Source organism: Mercenaria mercenaria, chromosome 15 (assembly GCF_021730395.1).
Source record: "Mercenaria mercenaria strain notata chromosome 15, MADL_Memer_1, whole genome shotgun sequence".
NCBI lineage: Eukaryota > Metazoa > Mollusca > Bivalvia > Venerida > Veneridae > Mercenaria > Mercenaria mercenaria.
The window spans coordinates 27043652-27062157 of NC_069375.1; the positions used below are offsets into that span (position 1 = coordinate 27043652).

General features: G+C 34.9%; 1 protein-coding gene across 1 annotated transcript in view; it reads left to right on the forward strand.

The window, feature by feature from the left end:
* Positions 1–18161, forward strand: part of LOC123549552 (senecionine N-oxygenase-like) — a 30976-nt gene extending 12815 nt beyond the window's left edge. The window contains exons 2-4 of the mRNA XM_053524853.1: positions 4627–4791; positions 5726–6428; positions 13021–18161. Coding sequence (XP_053380828.1) covers positions 4627–4791; positions 5726–6428; positions 13021–13369 — 1217 coding nt within the window. The 3' untranslated portion in view covers positions 13370–18161. The remainder of the gene's footprint in view (positions 1–4626; positions 4792–5725; positions 6429–13020) is intronic.
* Positions 18162–18506: the final 345 nt, after the last annotated feature.

Here is an 18506-nt window from a genome sequence, read left to right on the forward strand (position 1 = left end):
ATGGTGTTTGGTGAATTAGGATCTCTACCAATTGAATTCACTGTTAAAAGCAGAATTTCTGGTGTAAAATTATAAATTCTAAGTGTGATAAAATATGTAGCATTTTGTACAGACTTATGTATGAACTTGACAAACAAAATATTTACTGAAACCGAAACTGAATAATTTGTTTAAACGCCTATTTTATACAATGATATATTCAATGACGTTGTACATAATAATAATTATTATTATTATAACAATATTAATAATGACAATAATAACAGCCTTATTGTAACAAACAGTCATGACCGCACCCCTCCCCTTGAGGTCATTTCACCCCTATTGCGAATACCAGTGCTTAAAGCATCACATGGTACGCCCAGACGAGCTGCATATAGAGGTTCAAACACCCGGTTCATCATATACTATTTAAGATAGAAATACTACACACTACCCTACCCATAGAGCCTTACCAACAAATGCGTCTAATTAAACAAACCTTGGAAATATAAATGTTGAAATGTAAAACCTTTTACAAAAATTTAAGAACTATCACCTGCTGTTTTCGCATAATAAACAGTTATCAAAAGATTTAAAACAATGCCGCGAAATCTCTGAAATACAGTGTCTTAAGATCTGTTTTGAATGTGTCATGTGATTTACTTTTGCGTAGTTCTAACGGCAGTTCATTCCAAAGTTTTGGACCAATAGTACAGAAACTTCTATCGTTGAATGTTTTGCACTTGTTGTATGGAAAAACATAACGACATTCAGAATTTTCAGACGATCTCAAACCTTGTCTACTAGGAATATACTCTGTAAGCAATTCTGTTAAATACAGAGGTGCTCTGACAGTGTGACAGCTATACATGAAAGAAAGTATCTTTAACTCAATTCTTGCTTTCACCGGCAACCAATATAAATGATACAATGCTTGTTTATAACTGTCAAATTTCCTCCTGTTAAGGACAAGTTTTGCGCACATGTTTTGAATACGTTGCATCTTACGCACCTCACCACCTCACAGTAGGCTACACCATACAGTATGACATTGCAATAATCCAGATGTGAAATAACTAGAGACAAAACTAAAATTTCAGTGGCTGCTTTTGTTACGTATTTTCGGAGTCTCCGATCGCTTGTGATTCCACGGAAACAGATGTTTATTTGCAATATGATCATCAGCAAAACCGTAGACTGATATGGATTTTGGAATGACATCAAAAAGAGTTCCAGCATAGGTGTGATACAGCCACGGACCAAGGCAACTGCCCTGGGGCACACTGCATTCAAGATGGCGGTCGGATGAATATACATTGTTGATATTAATCTTACAAGTACGAGGCCTTAAATAGGAGTCTATCCATTGAAGAGCTGTACCCCAGACGCCATATTGTGCTTTTAGGACATCTAGAAGAATGTCGTGGTCGACAGTGTCAAATGCCGCACTTAAGTCAATCGCAGTAAGGCCGTGACTTCCTTTTTCTCCATACCACTTAGAAAATCATTGACAAATCGAAGTAGCGCAGATTCACAGGAGTGGTATTTGCTATATGCAGACTGGTTCTTAGGCAAAATACTGCTTTGATTTACATGTTTGTTTAATCTGTAAAGAACAGCTTTCTCAATAAGTTTTGATAGAAATGATAAATTACTCACAGGACGATAATTGGAAAGCTCTAGTTCAAGACCTGCTTTTTTGGCAGCGGTCTAACAACTGCCTGTTTGTATTTCACAGGAAAAACACCTTGTTGTAATGAAAGATTCACCAATTTAGTGGTACTAGAGAGAAGGTCATCTACATGTGATTTCAGAATACGTGTTGGCAAAATATCTAACTCTGAAGACGTAGTATTCAATTCATGGATGAGATTTTTCACTTCGTCTTGAGTCAATTAGGTAAATTTGTTTAAATTTTGTATATCCTTTACTTGAGGTTCAAAGTTTTGGTATTCACTTGGGGATTGGCGTATTTTTGAGATTTTTGCCATGAAAAAGTCAACAAATTTTTCGGCCAATGAATTATTTGACTCTCCTTGAGGCAGTGGGTTTTCAGATTTGGTACCAGTTAGTTCAGATACCAATCCATACAGAGTCTTGGAATCACCTGTAGCGTTCTCTGTCTTTTCAATGAGTATGTTTCTCTTTTGACGTTTGATTTCAAAATTGTATTGTTTTCTTACTTGTTTATACGACTCAGACTGATCTGTTTTTATCATAACGCCTCCATGTACGCTCGGACTTTCTAATTTGTTGCTTTAGATGTTGCAATTTGTTATTGAACAACGGTTTGGATGCTCTCTGAATTAGGGTTTTTCTTTTAGGGGAGCTTGCTTATTCAGTACATCCTCTATTTCCGATTCAAACTCTTTCACAAACTTGTCTATATTCTGTGAATCACGGTTTATTGCACTTGGGTCGCTGGAAAATTCTGATTCGTTCAAGTTTTTAAAGTTTCTAAATGACACGCTCTTACTAGTAATAGTCTCTTTTTAACATCTTAGAGAACCTTAACAACACAGTGATCAGAAAAAAATGGTCCACGCTCATATTGCTCTACATGAACACCATTAAGTGACTCAGTTATGATTAGATCCAAGCTATGTCCTCCTGTATGAGTACTGAAATCAACGTGTTGTTCTAGGCCCATTGCTACTAGGGAGTCCTTTAAGTTTGTAATAGAACTGTTGTGACAGTCATCGTTTATATGCAAGTTGAAATCTCCCATTATAAGTAAATTGTCATTATGTGGTAAAATATTTTCGATGAAATAAAAAAATTCAGCAACGAACTGGTTACCAGTCGACAGATCCGGGGGTCTATATACACCCACTATACCCACCCGTATATGGTTTGATTTTTGAAAACGAGTTTCCAAATACCATATTAAAAGCTTCGAACAGTGCCATGAGTTACCCTTCGCATATTGATCGTGTTTCTACAAGTGATCGCAACACCACCGCCTTTTTTATTTTTTCTATTAGTTACGCTTAATTTATATCCATTCTGGTTCAAGTCAGAAGTTTCAAACTGATGCTTTTCTTGTCAGAGTACCAAGTTTCAGTCAAAAGAGCGAAATCTATTCTCTCATCCCTGAGGTATTGGCCCACACAATCATCTTTGTTCACAACAGATCTACAGTTCAGAGTAATGCAAGATACATGTTCGCGTATATTTTTATACTGATTGCATTTCTTAGGGTATATCAAATTGTTTAAGTTGACACCATTTTGCTTAGGAATTACTTTACTTTTACCACCTCGTTTACTTCTATGCGTTTTCATTTTACAGGATAAATTGTGTAAGTTTATAATTCTATATGCCGCAGGGTCTAGTTTTCCTAATCCGCTATTGTTCGATACCGTAGGTCCAATATCCAATAATTGATTTCTAGAGTAGGTATACTTTACAGATGAACGACAGGTAATGATGTGAATTCATGAAGAAAATTATCAAAAATTTCACTGGATGCAATCCACTGAACCACCGAAGCTACCGCAACATAGATGCACTCTCCTTGGATAACTTATGTTAAAAATTCACTACAACATTTAGGTTTCGATAATTATTGGGCAGATCAAACCGTTTTATCTCCATTATTCTTTAAAAATATTATTAAAAAATAGGATAGCAGATCAGTATATACAGACTTGAAATGAACAACTGTAAAATTCAAGTAAATGCTCTACTTATAAGGTATTTAAATCTTCTTTTGAACTAGAACACTATTTAAAAAGTTTTACCAAGGAATCTAGCAACACCCCTCTGTCATTTTAGATGCAGTAATCATAAACTTCCTATAGAAAAGGGGAGTTTTATTGGTTTGAACCGTAACATGAGGGTCTGTGAACAATGTCCGTACAATAGATTACGTGATTAATTTCATTACCTATATGAGTGTAAATTATTCAAGGCTGATCACAAGAAATATCTTTCTTTAAACCTTAAAAGACCCAACATGTTTAAATTTGAAAAACATTTTACAAGCCATGACAAAACTGATTCTGTTAAGTCTGCAGTATTTGTCAAGTTAACAATGTCAAAACTAAAATGATATGCCACTTTCTCCAAATTTTCCCTTACTTTACCTTTTTTTACCTTATCTAATAGAGATATTTTGAAAGTTTATGTCTTTTTACGAACATGAGTCTCAGAATATTTATATGATTATGTTAAAGGTGGCTGTGGATAGTCTAACTATCATTGGGCAAAATTTTAAAATGATTTTTCATTTCACAATATTAGAAAGTTCACATTTTACAATATATAATATGGTAAGCTCACTACTTTTAGCATTGTGTTTCATGTTTTTGTGAAATTGTAAATGTTGATGCCCATATGGGGCAAACATATGAAAATAAACTTGTAAACTTGTAAAGCTACGGCCATGTTAGCATGTGCAAGTCTTATATTTGCCTAGTCTCTAATTTGTCCGATGGGATGGGTCAGTTGTTTTACTGCCAAGCTAGCTGCAAGAACTTGTATAGGAATAGTCTTCAAATAATGTATCTAATCATAGAGTTATTGACCTCGAAGAGTTCTTTTTTGTCACTTCAAGTGAAAAATTAATGACATATTTGTGTTTTAAAAATAATATTTACAATGTTTGGTACAATTATTGATTATAAAATATCTTTTCTATAGGACTGGATGAAAACGGAGAACCTGTTCATACAAGTATGTACAAGCATATGTGGTGCAATATACCGTGCGAATCGCATGAGTATTATGACTACACCGTTGAACAACATTTTGGTCAGAGAACTCCATCGTTTCCTTCTCGTATCGTGATGAGGGATTATCTTGAAGGTACTAATCCCCAATGATAATGTGATTCCCGCCAAAACGCGAGGACGAGTCAATTTCATGATAACTGATAAAATAACAATGCATAATGGTTGCACATTACTTGACAAGTAAATATTAGTATTTGTTTCATTTTAACTATTCACTAAGTATACGACAACAGCTCAGTGGGTAAAATGCATAAGTAAATCGTTTTATGTGTTCGAATCATCATGAGGATTTTTTTCCAGATTTTGTTTTTGTTTTTCCTTTTCGTTTTCATTTTTCTTCCCATATTTTCGTTTCTTTCTTTGATGGTTTGTATTTGCATAATTATATGTCTTTTATATAACATAATATTATGTTTATTATTCGCATAAGGGCATGTATTTGATAAATATCATCTTTGATATAATACCAAACCTTTCTAATCTGCAATATCGGCTTTAGATATTTTTCTGTCGTGTTGTCACAGAGCACATGAAAGAATCTAAATTTTTCATGCAAAAAAGAAATAAAAATTAAATGTCGATGCTGAATTTCGAACCCACACGGCAAAATATCTGTTTAACGTGGACCTAATGCTTTACCTCTGAGCTAATTTGTAACTGGTACTGAAACTAGAAATATTTAGATTTATGTTAGAAAAATGTTGAATTCCCTATGTTCCATTTTAATCTATTTATAGATCTAGTCTACTAAACTAGATGTAAACAGGCAGATTCGAGTGAAAATGGTTTACGCTTAAAGAATAGAGGGACGTATAACTGTATCTATGTAACCCCTTGATATGAAACTATGTAATAAATTAGAATTCACTTCAGGAATTTCAGCAGTTGTTTTATATGTAAAAATTCGATCTACACTGTTCCTATTTTCAGAAAGTTAAAGTATGAAAATCTAAAAAAGTATAGAACATTTTATAGCCAATACTAGTGTTTTATATTTCTGATTTCAGGTCGTTTTACAAGAGGAGCACCTCGTGGACGCAACCTTAAAGGCTTTATACAATTTAATACCGCTGTCCGTTATGTGAAGTACACGGACGAGAAAGATGAATTTACAGTTACAGTTAATGATTACAACACCGGACAGACACGAGACGAAACGTTTTCACACGTTATTGTAGCAAATGGTATTTTCAACACACCAAATCTCCCAGAGTTCCCTGGTATGAACGAGTTCAAAGGTCGCATTCTGCATTCCCACGACTTTCGCGACGCTAGGGACTTTACTGGACAAAGGGTATTGATTATTGGCGCAGGTTTAACTGGTGAAGATCTTGTATTGCAACTTCTCAAATTTGGCGCGGAAAGGGTGATTCTCGCCTACAGAACGAGACCAAGAGGAGACACATGCAAAATGCCTGACAACGTTGAAGAGAAACCAATAGTAGAACGATTTGATCATAATACAGCCCACTTCAAAGATGGGTCATCCGCAGAAATCGACGCCGTTATTTTGACTACAGGCTACAGGAACTATTTCCCATTCCTAGAAGACAGATTCAGGATACCTGAGGAAACGAGTCCTTACCCAGAAGGATTGTACAAGGCGTGTTTGTTTTACAAGGCAGGAAACAACCGACTGTTTTATGTAGGAGTTCTAGAACAATTCCATACTCTTTTGCTCTTCGAAGTCATGGCAAGCTGGACTTGCAAGTAAGTCACCTCTTGCAACTTTTCGCAACAGATAAATAAAGAAGTTTCCGAAACTGTTCAGTCATCATGTTGCAATTTCAATATTTCACACTTTATATCATCTTTAACAAGTTAAAACATAAAACGAAAGGGGCTTAATTTCTGTCCTGTACCTGAGACACTCTTTATCAATTTGCTTAATGCTAAAAGAGTTGATTTGATATAAACTAAATATTGGGCCAACTTACGTATGAATTAATTCTTATTATTATCAAGGGTGGCTCTGTGGCCGAGTGACTCAAGTCGTTGATTTTGAATCACTTGCCCATCAGAGCTCTAGGTTTGAAACCGCATTTGGTTCTACCCAGTTGCCAGTCCCAATAAGGAAGAAAGTCCCATATTGCCTAAAACTGTGTCGGTGTGACGTTAAATCCGACATGTAAGTAATTATTATTCTAGTCGAACTCCTGTTAGCATGCATATTAAATTGAATTTACTTAACAGACGCTTGTGAATTCTTTAAATTTTTATAAGGTTAAGAGTTGGTCTAACTAACACTAAACATAGCCCTTATGTATATTTCTTATCAAATTATTACAATTTAGATTATATGGACGCAGTGTATTGTGATTATGCAAATATCTGTACCATTTTCTACCTTTTTAATCACCTTCTAAAATCGAAACTACAATATAAAACATTTAAAAGTCAAAAAACCTGACCTATTTTTAGCAAGGGTCTCGTCAGAGACTCTTGCTTTAGTTAGGCTAAATCCGAATTCACTCGATGAAAGCCTTTAGCTTTGAACTCTCAAATTCGCATGAAGAAAGTAGTCCTTGGTTAACAAAAATACAGCAGCGGTAAGCATTTGCGATATCAGCTGGAAAATGGATTTGAAGTGATATTACTTACTCAATAGAAATCACCCAAGAGAAATTCGCTATTAAAACATTGTAATTACAGAATTAAAAAAAGTGTCTTCCTACGCGAAAGCGACCTTCAACGAATGGAATCATGCCTATCACGCGCGAACTGTACGAGACAATGTTTATCGATTAATCAAATGGAACGCTTCCACTAGAATTATCTACTCTTATCAGTTGTGTATTGTTTAAACCTTGATAGTTATAGGTTAAACATGTTATGTTACGCAAGTCAAGTTCTTTGCTTTTGAGGATTAAGACAATTTTCTATGAGAATTCAATACAAAGGTTTATATTGTGATACATTTTTCTTAGGGAAAGCTTGGCTATTTTAGATTAGAATTCGCGCGGTGGATCAAGGTATTGATATGAAACAGAAATCTGTTAGAATGTGTTACTCCCCTTTTCTTACAGACTGGCTGAAACAGGCCTAACTATAGTAAAGGAACCAGCGCAGGAGCCATCTGGTCTAGTCGCGTAATGGCGGACAGGTTTCTGAACACTAATTTTTCACTTGGCATGGCCGCAGAGGTCTAAATTCAAGCTTTTCATTGTGGATGTATTTTTGACATTTTGGTAGGAAAAAGGGGAGAGGAGGTGGTATTTGGTGAAATGAAACTCCGTTTTAGTATGAGTAGTACTTCCAGGTCACAGCAGTGTGATTTTGATGTGATTTTACAGTAAGCAAATGTGACAATGCTCAGGTGAGTTTTTCTGATCGCTCGATGTCCGGCGTCCGTCGTCTGTCTGTCGTCTGTCGTCCGTCAACATTTAGCTTGTGTATGCGATAGAGGCTGTATTTTTCAACTGATCTTCATGAAATTTGGTCAGAATGATGACCTTGATGAAATCTAGGCCGAGTTTGAAATTGGGTCCTCTAGGGTCAAAAACTAGGTCACTAGGTCATATCAAGGAAAAACTTGTGTATGCGATAGAGGCTGCATTTTTCAATTGAGCTTCATGAATTTTAGTCAGAATGATTACCTTGATGAAATCTAGGCCGAGTTTGAAAATGGGTTATCTGGGGTCAAAAACTAGGTCACTAGGTCAAATCAAGGAAAAACCTTGTGTATGAGTTAGAGGCTGTATTTTTCAACTGATCTTCATGCAATTTTGTCAGAATGATTACCTTGATAAAATCTAGGAAGAGGTCGAAAATGGGTTATCTGGAATCAAAAACTAGGTCACTAGGTCAAATCAAAGAAAAACCTTGTGTATGCGATAGAGGCTGTATTTTTCAATTGAACTTCATGAATTTGGGTCAGAATGATTAAATTGATGAAAATCTAGGAAGAGTTCGAAAATTGGTCATCTGGGGTCAAAAACTAGGTCACTAGGTCAAATCAAGGAAAAACATTGTGTATGCGATAGAGGCTGTATTTTTCAATTGATCTTCATGAATTTTGGTCAGAATGATTACGTTAATGAAATCTAGGCCGAGTGTGAAAATGGATCTTCTGGAGTCAAAAACTAGGTCACTAGGTCAAATCAAAGAAAAACCTTGTGTATGCGAAAGAGGCTGTATTTTTCAACTGATCTTCATGAAATATAGTCAGAATGATTACATTGATAAAATATAGGCAGAGTTCGAAAATGGATCCTCTAGGGTCAAAAACTAGGTCACTAGGTCAAATCGAAGAAAAATATTGTGTATGCAATAGAGGCTGTATTTTTCAATTGATGTTCATGAAATTTGGTCTGAGTGATTACCTTGATGAAATCTAAGTCGAGTTTGAATATGGTTTATCTGAGATAAAAAACTAGGTCACTAGGTCAAATTAAAGAAAAAACTTGTGTATGAGATAGAGGCTGTATTTTTCAATTGATGTTCATGAAATTTGGTCTGAGTGATTGCCTTGATAAAATCTAGGTCGAGTTTGAATATGGTTTATCTGAGATAAAAAACTAGGTCACTAGGTCAAATTAAAGAAAAAACTTGTGTATGCGATAGAGTCTGTGTTTTTCAGTTGATTTTTATGAAATTTGGTCCGGATGTTTGCCTTGATAAAATCTACGTTGAATTTGAATATGGGTCATCTGGAGTCAAAAACTAGGTCACTAGGTCAAATCAAAGAAAAAATTTGTGTATGTGATAGAGGCTGTATTTTTCAATTGATCTTCATGAATTTTTGTCGGAATGATTGCCTTTATGAAATCTAGGCCAAGTTCGAAAATGGGTTATCTAGGATCAAAAACTAGGTCACTAGGTCAAATTAAAGAAAAAACTTGTGTATGCGATAGAGACTGTATTTTTCAAGTGATCTTCGTTAATTTTGGTCCGAATAATTGCCTTGATAAAATCTAGGTCCAGTTTGAACATGGGTCATCTAGGGTCAAAAACTAGGTCATTAGGTCAAATCAAGGAAAAACCTTGTGTATGCGATAGAGACTGTATTTTTCAATTGATTTTTATGAAATTTGGTCAGGATGATTGCCTTAATTAAATCTATGTCGACTTCGAATATGGGTCATCTGGGGTCAGAAACTATGTCACTTGGTCAAATCAAAGAAAAAACTTGTGTATGTGATAGAGGCTGTATTTTTCAATTGATCTTCATGAATTTTGGTCAGAATGATTGCCTTGATAAAATCTAGGTCGAATTTGAACATGGGTCATCTAGGGTCAAAAACTAGGTCACTAGGTCATATCTAAGAAAATGCTTGTTTAATCTCAAGAGACCAATTTTTTGGTCCAATCTTAATGAAAATTGGTCAGAAAATTTGTTTCCATGAAATCACTAGGTCAAATATGTTTTACACTGTTATGGTGTGTTTCTTAGGTGAGCGACCTAGGGCCATCTTGGCCCTCTTGTTTCATTTTATATCAGTTTTATCATAACTCTTTAAAATGAGATAAGGATTTGTTCTCTGAAATGGGTCTAGCTATATTTGGTAGCTCTTTAAAAAATGTCAGTTTTATATAGAATATACAAGGAAAACTATTTACTGGTGTGACCAATAGGAGTCTAAGAAATCTGTACGCTTGTAATTGGTTTGTTAAGTGGTAGGGGTCAGGTTCTCATTTGACCCGGGTACGTTTTTTAAAAAAAATAGGTGGAAGTACTTTAAAGGCCTTTATATTCAACTGGTTTTTTATGGTGTTTATAGAATTAAGGATTCCTGCGTACAAATAATTATTGTGTAAAATAAATGAATAAATGCTTGAATCGAATGTAGGCGGCCAGGTCTAAATTCTTACCTGAGGTAACAGAAGTCAGAAAAAAATTGAAACGGTCATCCATTCATCCGGATTCAGCTCAAATTTGCGGAATAAGTAACAGTTATGAGACACATTTTTTCCAACCATTTATTTCGTCTGGTCATATGCTTTAAAAATATAGACATGATTTAGGTTTGTCATTTGCAGATACTGCGGTACAGGTCGCGCAAGGTATGCATTTTTTTTTTTTTTGCGGGGGGGCCTCAACATTTAGTGTCCCGAAACCCGAGTTTTACTCATTTTTATCAAAGGAACAATGGAATCGGCAGGCTGAAAATTTCATATGATGAAGTGTTAAATATATGCGATACATCCGCTCAACACTTTCCGGGAATTTCTCAAAATTGGAATTTCAGTGTGTTTTTTTTTTTTTTTTTTTTTCAAATTTACTGTCCCTGACGCTGTTATTGCTAAGATAATATCAGTGGAACAGACTACAAATGGAATCAGTTTCAATTCGGACTTAGAAAAATATATTTATAATCTTTCTCCAAGTGATAGAATAAATACCAAACAGAGTTACTGTTTTGAAATGATTATACAATTAGCCAATATTAATACAATATATATAACAAATACGCCAATATGGGTTATTTGTTTTTCGGCGCACGTTTCGGATTTGTAACAAAAATCCTTTCGAAAACAATATTCCGGAATTCCTCTTTAGAAGTGTCTCCACGATTTTGACAAACCACTGGAAGCAAGTTGTAGAGATTTTAATTATTGAGTAGTCATCTCCTCGTTGTTATTATTGTACAGTTAGTATAATGGTAGCTTTTATGTTAATCTGACTTTTCTGTAAGTTTGTAATTACGAGTGGTCATGTCTTAGTCATGGTCTTGCGCATCAGCGGTAATAATTGCCAACATTCAACAGTTAGACATCATGGACTAAAGTGAGATATTGATATTTCCTTCAACTGCGTTCAACTCTGCGGGGTTCATCTCTGTTACTCACTCCAATGACCGTACACTAAGTCTTGGCAATTGACCTGTTTATGTGAAAAAGTTGTCACAAGTCGTGACTCACACTCTACTGGTTCTTACTGAAAGTCAGTTGAAATCAAAGAGGGTTTTTGAATGTATTTAATGGTGGTACTTAATAGGCTGGTATTACTGAGTGTATACATTTTTATGCCCCCACTTTGGGAGGGTGGGCATATAGATTTGCCCTTGTCCGTCCGTCCGTGCCCGCGAAATGATGGTTAAGTGACTGCATAACGGTACTTTCTCTTTGATGTCATTCATTCCGTTCTGTTTATGTGACCTTTTTCTTTTTATGTGACTGTTAGAACAACAGAGAGAACAATGGGGGTGTCACATAAATACCGTTTCGTTAGAACCGTCGTCCGTCCGTCCGTGCCCGCGAAATGATGGTTAAGTGACTTCATAACGGTACTTTCTCTTTGATGTCATTCATTCCGTTCTGTTTATGTGACCTTTTTCTTTTTATGTGACTGATAGAACAATGGAGAGAACAATAGGGGTACACATAAATACCGTTTCGTTAGAACGTCCGTCCTTCCTTCCGTCCGTCCGTCCTTCCGAGAATGTTGTGTCGCGCCTAGCTCCAAAAGTATTTGACATAGAGTCACAAAACTTTACACGAATGTTGGTCAGCATGTGTAGTTGTGCACCTGGGGTTTCGCGTCCGGATTCATTCAGTCTTGTAGAAGTTATGGCCCCTGACTTTGTAAAAATTTGTCATTTTAGTGTTGTGTCGCTCCTTGCTCCAAAAGTATATGACCTAGAGTCACAAAACTTTACAGGAATGTTGGTCAGCATGTGTAGTTGTGCACCTGGGGTTTCGTGTCCGGATTCATCCAGTCATGTAGGAGTTATGTCCCCTGACATAGTAAAAAATTGGTCATTTTAATGTTGTGTCGCGCATAGCTCCAAAAGTATTTGACCTAGAGTCACCAAAGTTTATAGGAATGTTGGTCAGCATGTGCAGTTGTGCACCTGAGGTTTTGCGTCCGGATTCATTCAGTCTTGTAGGAGTTATGGTCCCTGACTTAGTTAAAAATTTGTCATTTTAATATTGTGTTGCGCGTAGCTCCAAAAGTATTTGACCTAGAGTCACCAAAGTTTACAGGAATGTTGGTCAGCATGTGCAATTGTGCACCTGGGGTTTCGCATCCGGATTCATTCAGTATTGTAGGAGTTATGGCCCCTGACCTGGGAAAAAATTGTCATTTTAATGTCATGTAGTGGGGGCATCTGTGTCCCATGGACACATTTGTATTTCCAACTGACATCTATGATCTGCAATGCTGCAATGAACCCCTTGCTGTCAGCACTTTCAGTGCTTTGATTAACATAAGTTATTGCAACGTTAAGAAACAATCAAATTAGTCCTTTCAAATTTTGCAACTCAAGGACTGTTTGGACTGAGTGCGATCGTTAGGACAGACGAAAGGAAATTATTTGAAGACTGATAGAACAAATTTTATGACATAGTTGTTTTACAGATATATCATGGGGCAACTGTCGGATGAACCAAAAGAACAAAACGAAATGGAATCCGACTGTCATAGATGGATTGACCATGTGAACGCAGTCGTATCAGAGCCGGATTTCCTTCGTTTTCAAGATGCTTTGATATCACATTTAGCAGAGCTAACAGGCTATAATAACGATGTAGCAAAAAGAGAAGCAATCCTCCAGCAAATGTTAAAAGATAAGAAAGACAGTTTAGGCCTTGCCAGTTACAGAGACAGGTGTTTTACTAGTATCTACAGTGGAACAGTCGCACCCACACAGACCCCATTCATGCAAAATTTTGATGATGACATCGAAACATTTCTTCAGTTCAAATAAAGGGACTGATGAAAGTCACTCTATATGATAACTCAAAGTATTTTATTCGGATTATATAACTCAGTACTACTATGTTTTGACACAAATATGATGTCTTCTCTCAGGTTTTATTGTCACGTATAAGGTTTTCCTAGTATTAAGCCTAAATTTCAGTAGCACCATATTGTTTAGTTATCAGTACCTTCTTGATATTTGCTTATTTTACGGGCGGCGGTTTTTGTCCGCCGAACTATATCTAATCTGGTTAATTTCCTGTAACGGAAAAACATTGCAGTTTACAATCTTTGAAATGCTTAGTTTCTCCGTTTACTGTCAACAACAAAAGCAATACAGCTGCTTCATGCACTCTCATTATACTTAATATTGGACTTCGGTTTTAACGACCTTTTTATGTCTTTTCCGGTTGATTATACGAGGTATTGAATCTTGCAAAAAATATTGAAGTGCGGTTTAATCTTGAGCTTTCTGCAGAAAAAACTAATTATAAAATACTTATATAAATAGAGTGTGTGTGCAGTCATTTTTTATAATAATATCATTAGTACTACAACTAATGGACTTGTACAAATTATGACGAAGGCGACAGTGAACAGCTTACTTAATAAAAAATACGGGGGTTTTCTAAAACGTTTGTATGAACACTTAAACAAGTTAGGCCACATAAATAAATATGATACTTAAATCCTTTTTTGTTTCATATTTACTTCTCTTAAATTAACTGGATCGGATAAGTCTTTGGATTGGTCTTCCTTATGAACCATATACATTTTACCTGCTAGGCCGTTTCGTGTGTCTTGCGCTGGCTCCGTGGCTCTGTATGTCCATTAGCTACGTGATCCTGAAGTCTTTAGATGTTCTGAGCAACTAGTGCAACATAAGCTCTCGGATCAGCACCATGAGGTTCTTTTTTCTGATGGTTCGATATCTCAGCAGCGATATTTTCCTGGTACAGTGGAACAGTCGCACCCGAACAGACCCCATTCATGCAAAAGTTTGATGATAACATCGAAACATTTCTTCAGTTCAAATAAAGGGACTGATGAAAGTCACTTTATATGATAACTCAAAGTATTAAAGGTTCATCATCATAAAGTTGTTTTTTCTGATGGTTCGATATCTCAGCAGCGATATTTTCCTAAGTACCTAATAATGGTGCTGGTGCGCCCTTTGCAAAAGTCTTCTAAGTCTTCTAACTAAACTGGATTTAAAATATTATACTTGCCGGCCCCTTCAGATTAAAAATGTTACCATATCCTCAAGCCAATTTATGTATATGATTAATCTGAGCATAAGTCTTCGAGGCAAAGAGTCGGAAGAACATAAATGATCGCATTTAAGAATGTAAAGAATTTTCTGGTAGAGTACTTATCACATGTCAAAATCAAAAATGCGAAAAGTGAAATATACATTTTATAGCGTTTCTTATGAAATAATTGATAAAACATTCACAGGTTTTCAATGGGCTTCTTATTCTGTACTGAAGTTAGTTTAATCGTGTGCCGTTTTGATTTCTTGTATGAATTTCGGATATAAAGTGTCAGCATCAACACGATCACATTTTCCTTATTTTGATTTCCTACCTTTTCCGTTGTGAAAATATAATTTTCATCTCGCTTATTACAAGAAATACATATACATATTTAATTTGCCTTCCTCAATAACACGGATTCGATATTTGAAAAACAAAGGTATATAATAAATTTGTTAAATTAATTTTGGAAACAAATGTACGTAAACGAAAATGACGTCAGGCGTCTTGCGACGTAACAAAGAATAAGAAATCTCCATTTCATTTTATTATTACCGGCATAAAATTGATAATATTTTCACCAAGTAAAGTTATATGAATCGAGAATATATAAAACAGTATTTCATCATTTACACTTACATATAATCAGACCTATTTATGTTATTCTTATTTACCTAATTTGCACGGGAATATTATTGCGATTTTATGCACAAGGTTCTTGTGTACATCAGGGATGGACTAAAAGAAGATTTAAATGACTTTCAAAGTTTAGGTTGATGCTGGATGTTGCCTACTTTGCGCCTGGTTTAGACGGCCAATGCAAGGAATGTCATTGTCTATGTATTTAAGCAGCGGTTTCTCACAAGGTCGCTGCTGAACAAGGAAAAATGTGAACTTAAATGAACTCAGTATTGTTATATTTTCTAATTCTTTAGGATCATGGAGTCCAGTCGAATAATAGAATTCCGCTAAAGCGGGTGCTAATGGGCATGAGAGTTGTTGCACATTTCAATGTTTCTCTTGAACAGACTCAAGACTGCTATTTTTTTTTCTTGATGGTGTTCTATGATTCCAAATGATCTTATAGATTTTATTTTCTATCACAACAGCAGTCTTTATGTGCCTTGTAGCAGCTATAAAATGTCTCCGGTACCTGGACTCTGTTGTTATTTTATCTTGTCCATCTGGGATCATAGTATCCATTCCATTACAATAACAGAATTCCGCTTAAGCTGGTGTTAGCCGAGACGTGTGGGATGTTGGCTATTTCCTTACTGCTTATGAACAGATACAATCAAACCCAGTCAGCTATCATTTTGCTTGGTTGCTTCATACGCTTCCAAAGGATATTCTAATAGATCACCCCTACCACCCGTGATGCACATCTGTATCTAAGTTGTCTTGATATGAAGTAGATCTGACTGGTTTTATTATTCATATGATTATTTTTATGTTTAAGTTATCAATAAATTTAAGGACGTTCAAAATGTAGGTGTAAATTTTATTGGAAATTGCTACGCCTGACATAATTAAAGAGTGCAATTACTTTGAGACTGCCCACACCCCCTGATCTGCTGTCCACCCACGTGCTCGTCATAATTCTTACAAGTCTTATATAACTTCTACTATTACTAATACTACCACTACTACTAATAATAATAATAATTATGATAATTATATAGGATATTAATAATAATAATAATAATAATGATAACAACAATATTTAGACGAAGAAGAAAAAGAAGGAGATGAAAATCAGTACCTGTTTAATTTAAAGTTAAACCGAATATTGTCAGGCCCCTCCGTAGCCAAGTGGTTATGGTCAATGACTTAGAATGTTTTTCCCTAACCAATATTACCTCTACACTAATCTCGCTTGAGGTGAAAAAGCCAGGTGCCTACTAGGGATGAAAATATGCCCTGAGGGGTGCTGAAGTTTTCCCTCACCATGAAAAGATCGGCGTTTAACAAAACACATCTTAGATGGTAAGATACTTAATCCTATGTCCGCGTTTGTTCTTTTCACATAAAGTCCTTTGGAATATTACCTCTTTCGTAATGAAAGATAAATTTGTCAATTCATTTCAAATCAAAAGTCAATTGAAAGTTATTCAACCTAAGTATTACATGGTAAAACAACTCGACCTTTGAAAAATAATTTTACTTCAAACTGTTTTTTTTTTTGTATATTCAATATTGAAATGCATCGTTTGGATTATTCCAGGAAATCAAAGTCAATGTCTTGGTTACAATAATTATCTGTCAGCTGCAGCAGAACATACTGGTACCTTAACGTCAATTGCAGACGTCATTTGCTTTCCGTAAGAAGTGTGATGTTCTTACATTGTCACGTTTATTTTCAATTATATGTAATTTTAAGCCATGAAATTTATATACTTATATATAGGCTGAAAACATTATTTAATCTAGAGTTTTGTACAGATGGAAAGAGAAAATAATTATCTCAACATTATTATGTTTTAACTGGCATATAATATTTATCATTTAGACTTGTACTGCATTAACTTTACAGGAAGTCACATACAAGTAAACTGGATTGACAATCGATTAAATTAACAAAATGTACGCGTTTATATACATAAAAAACGTTTGATCGCTAATTTTATACCCTCTACCTGGATCATCTGCAGAAAAGGGTGCCGTTATTTAAATACAGGCTACTTATTTAGGATATCGGATCAAATATATTTCTATCCAGAGAGACTGAATAACGCTGCATTGTTCTCTTAGGGAGGAAGCAATGGGTAGGAAAGTTTATGTTGTTGTTGTTACAGTGTACATTTAGTTACATCATGACCCAATAAGTTTACATATATTTAAATTTTATCTATGGGGAATATCATCCATGTATAAATTTAACGAAATCACAACATGAATTTACTTCTTACAAAATTAATGCCATATCACTTTGAAACGATCATTTCTGAACAAAAAAACTAGAATGTGATAGGACCACGCCCCTTTTGTGCTATACTGCAGCATGTACACTATTATTTTTGTGTATATTCTAAACATGTAGATACACATGAAATTATGTTAATTTGTTTACTAGCTTTATATTCTAAATGTTGTTGTTGTAGTGTACTTTTAGTTACATCATGACACATTAAAATTACATATACTTAAGTTTTAACAATTGAGAATAGCACACATGTATAGACCTAACAAAATCACACCACGGTTTTACTTCTAACAACATTAATGCCATATCACTTTGAAACTTACAGGCAATAATAATGATCATCTTTGAACAAAATGATTAGAAACTGATTTCTGTTCTGTGATAGGACCACGCCACTTCTGCACTATACTGCAGAATGTACACTATTATTTTTTTGTAAATATTAACCATGTAAATATTTGTTACACATGAAATTATGTTAATTTGTATACTAGCGTTATATTTTAAATAGTAATCTCAGATTGTATTCTGAGAGAGCAGAAAATAGTTTTCACTACAAGTGTTTTGCAGAATACTGATTACTAAATTTAAAGCTACAAATATATGGATCACAAACAATGCTTGTGCTTGCTATTTCTTTATTTAAAATGGTTGTAAGATTTAAACATAATTAAAAAATATGTTACACATGCAGACTCCATAATTGCATTAGTACATGCAACTTAATTAAATATTTGGAAGATAACAAGAATGATAATGTTCTACATTTTACTTACTGAACAGTATAATAAAAATATACTGTAGCTCACACATCCTTGAACACCTTGTCAAAGCAATTCTTCCACAATGTATATCTTTTCTAGTCTATATATCCAGATCCTTACAATTTATTTTCGTTTTATATCCTGACATCCTTTAATGAATTTATAAAGGCTATCCCATATCCAAATAAAAAAAGACCTATA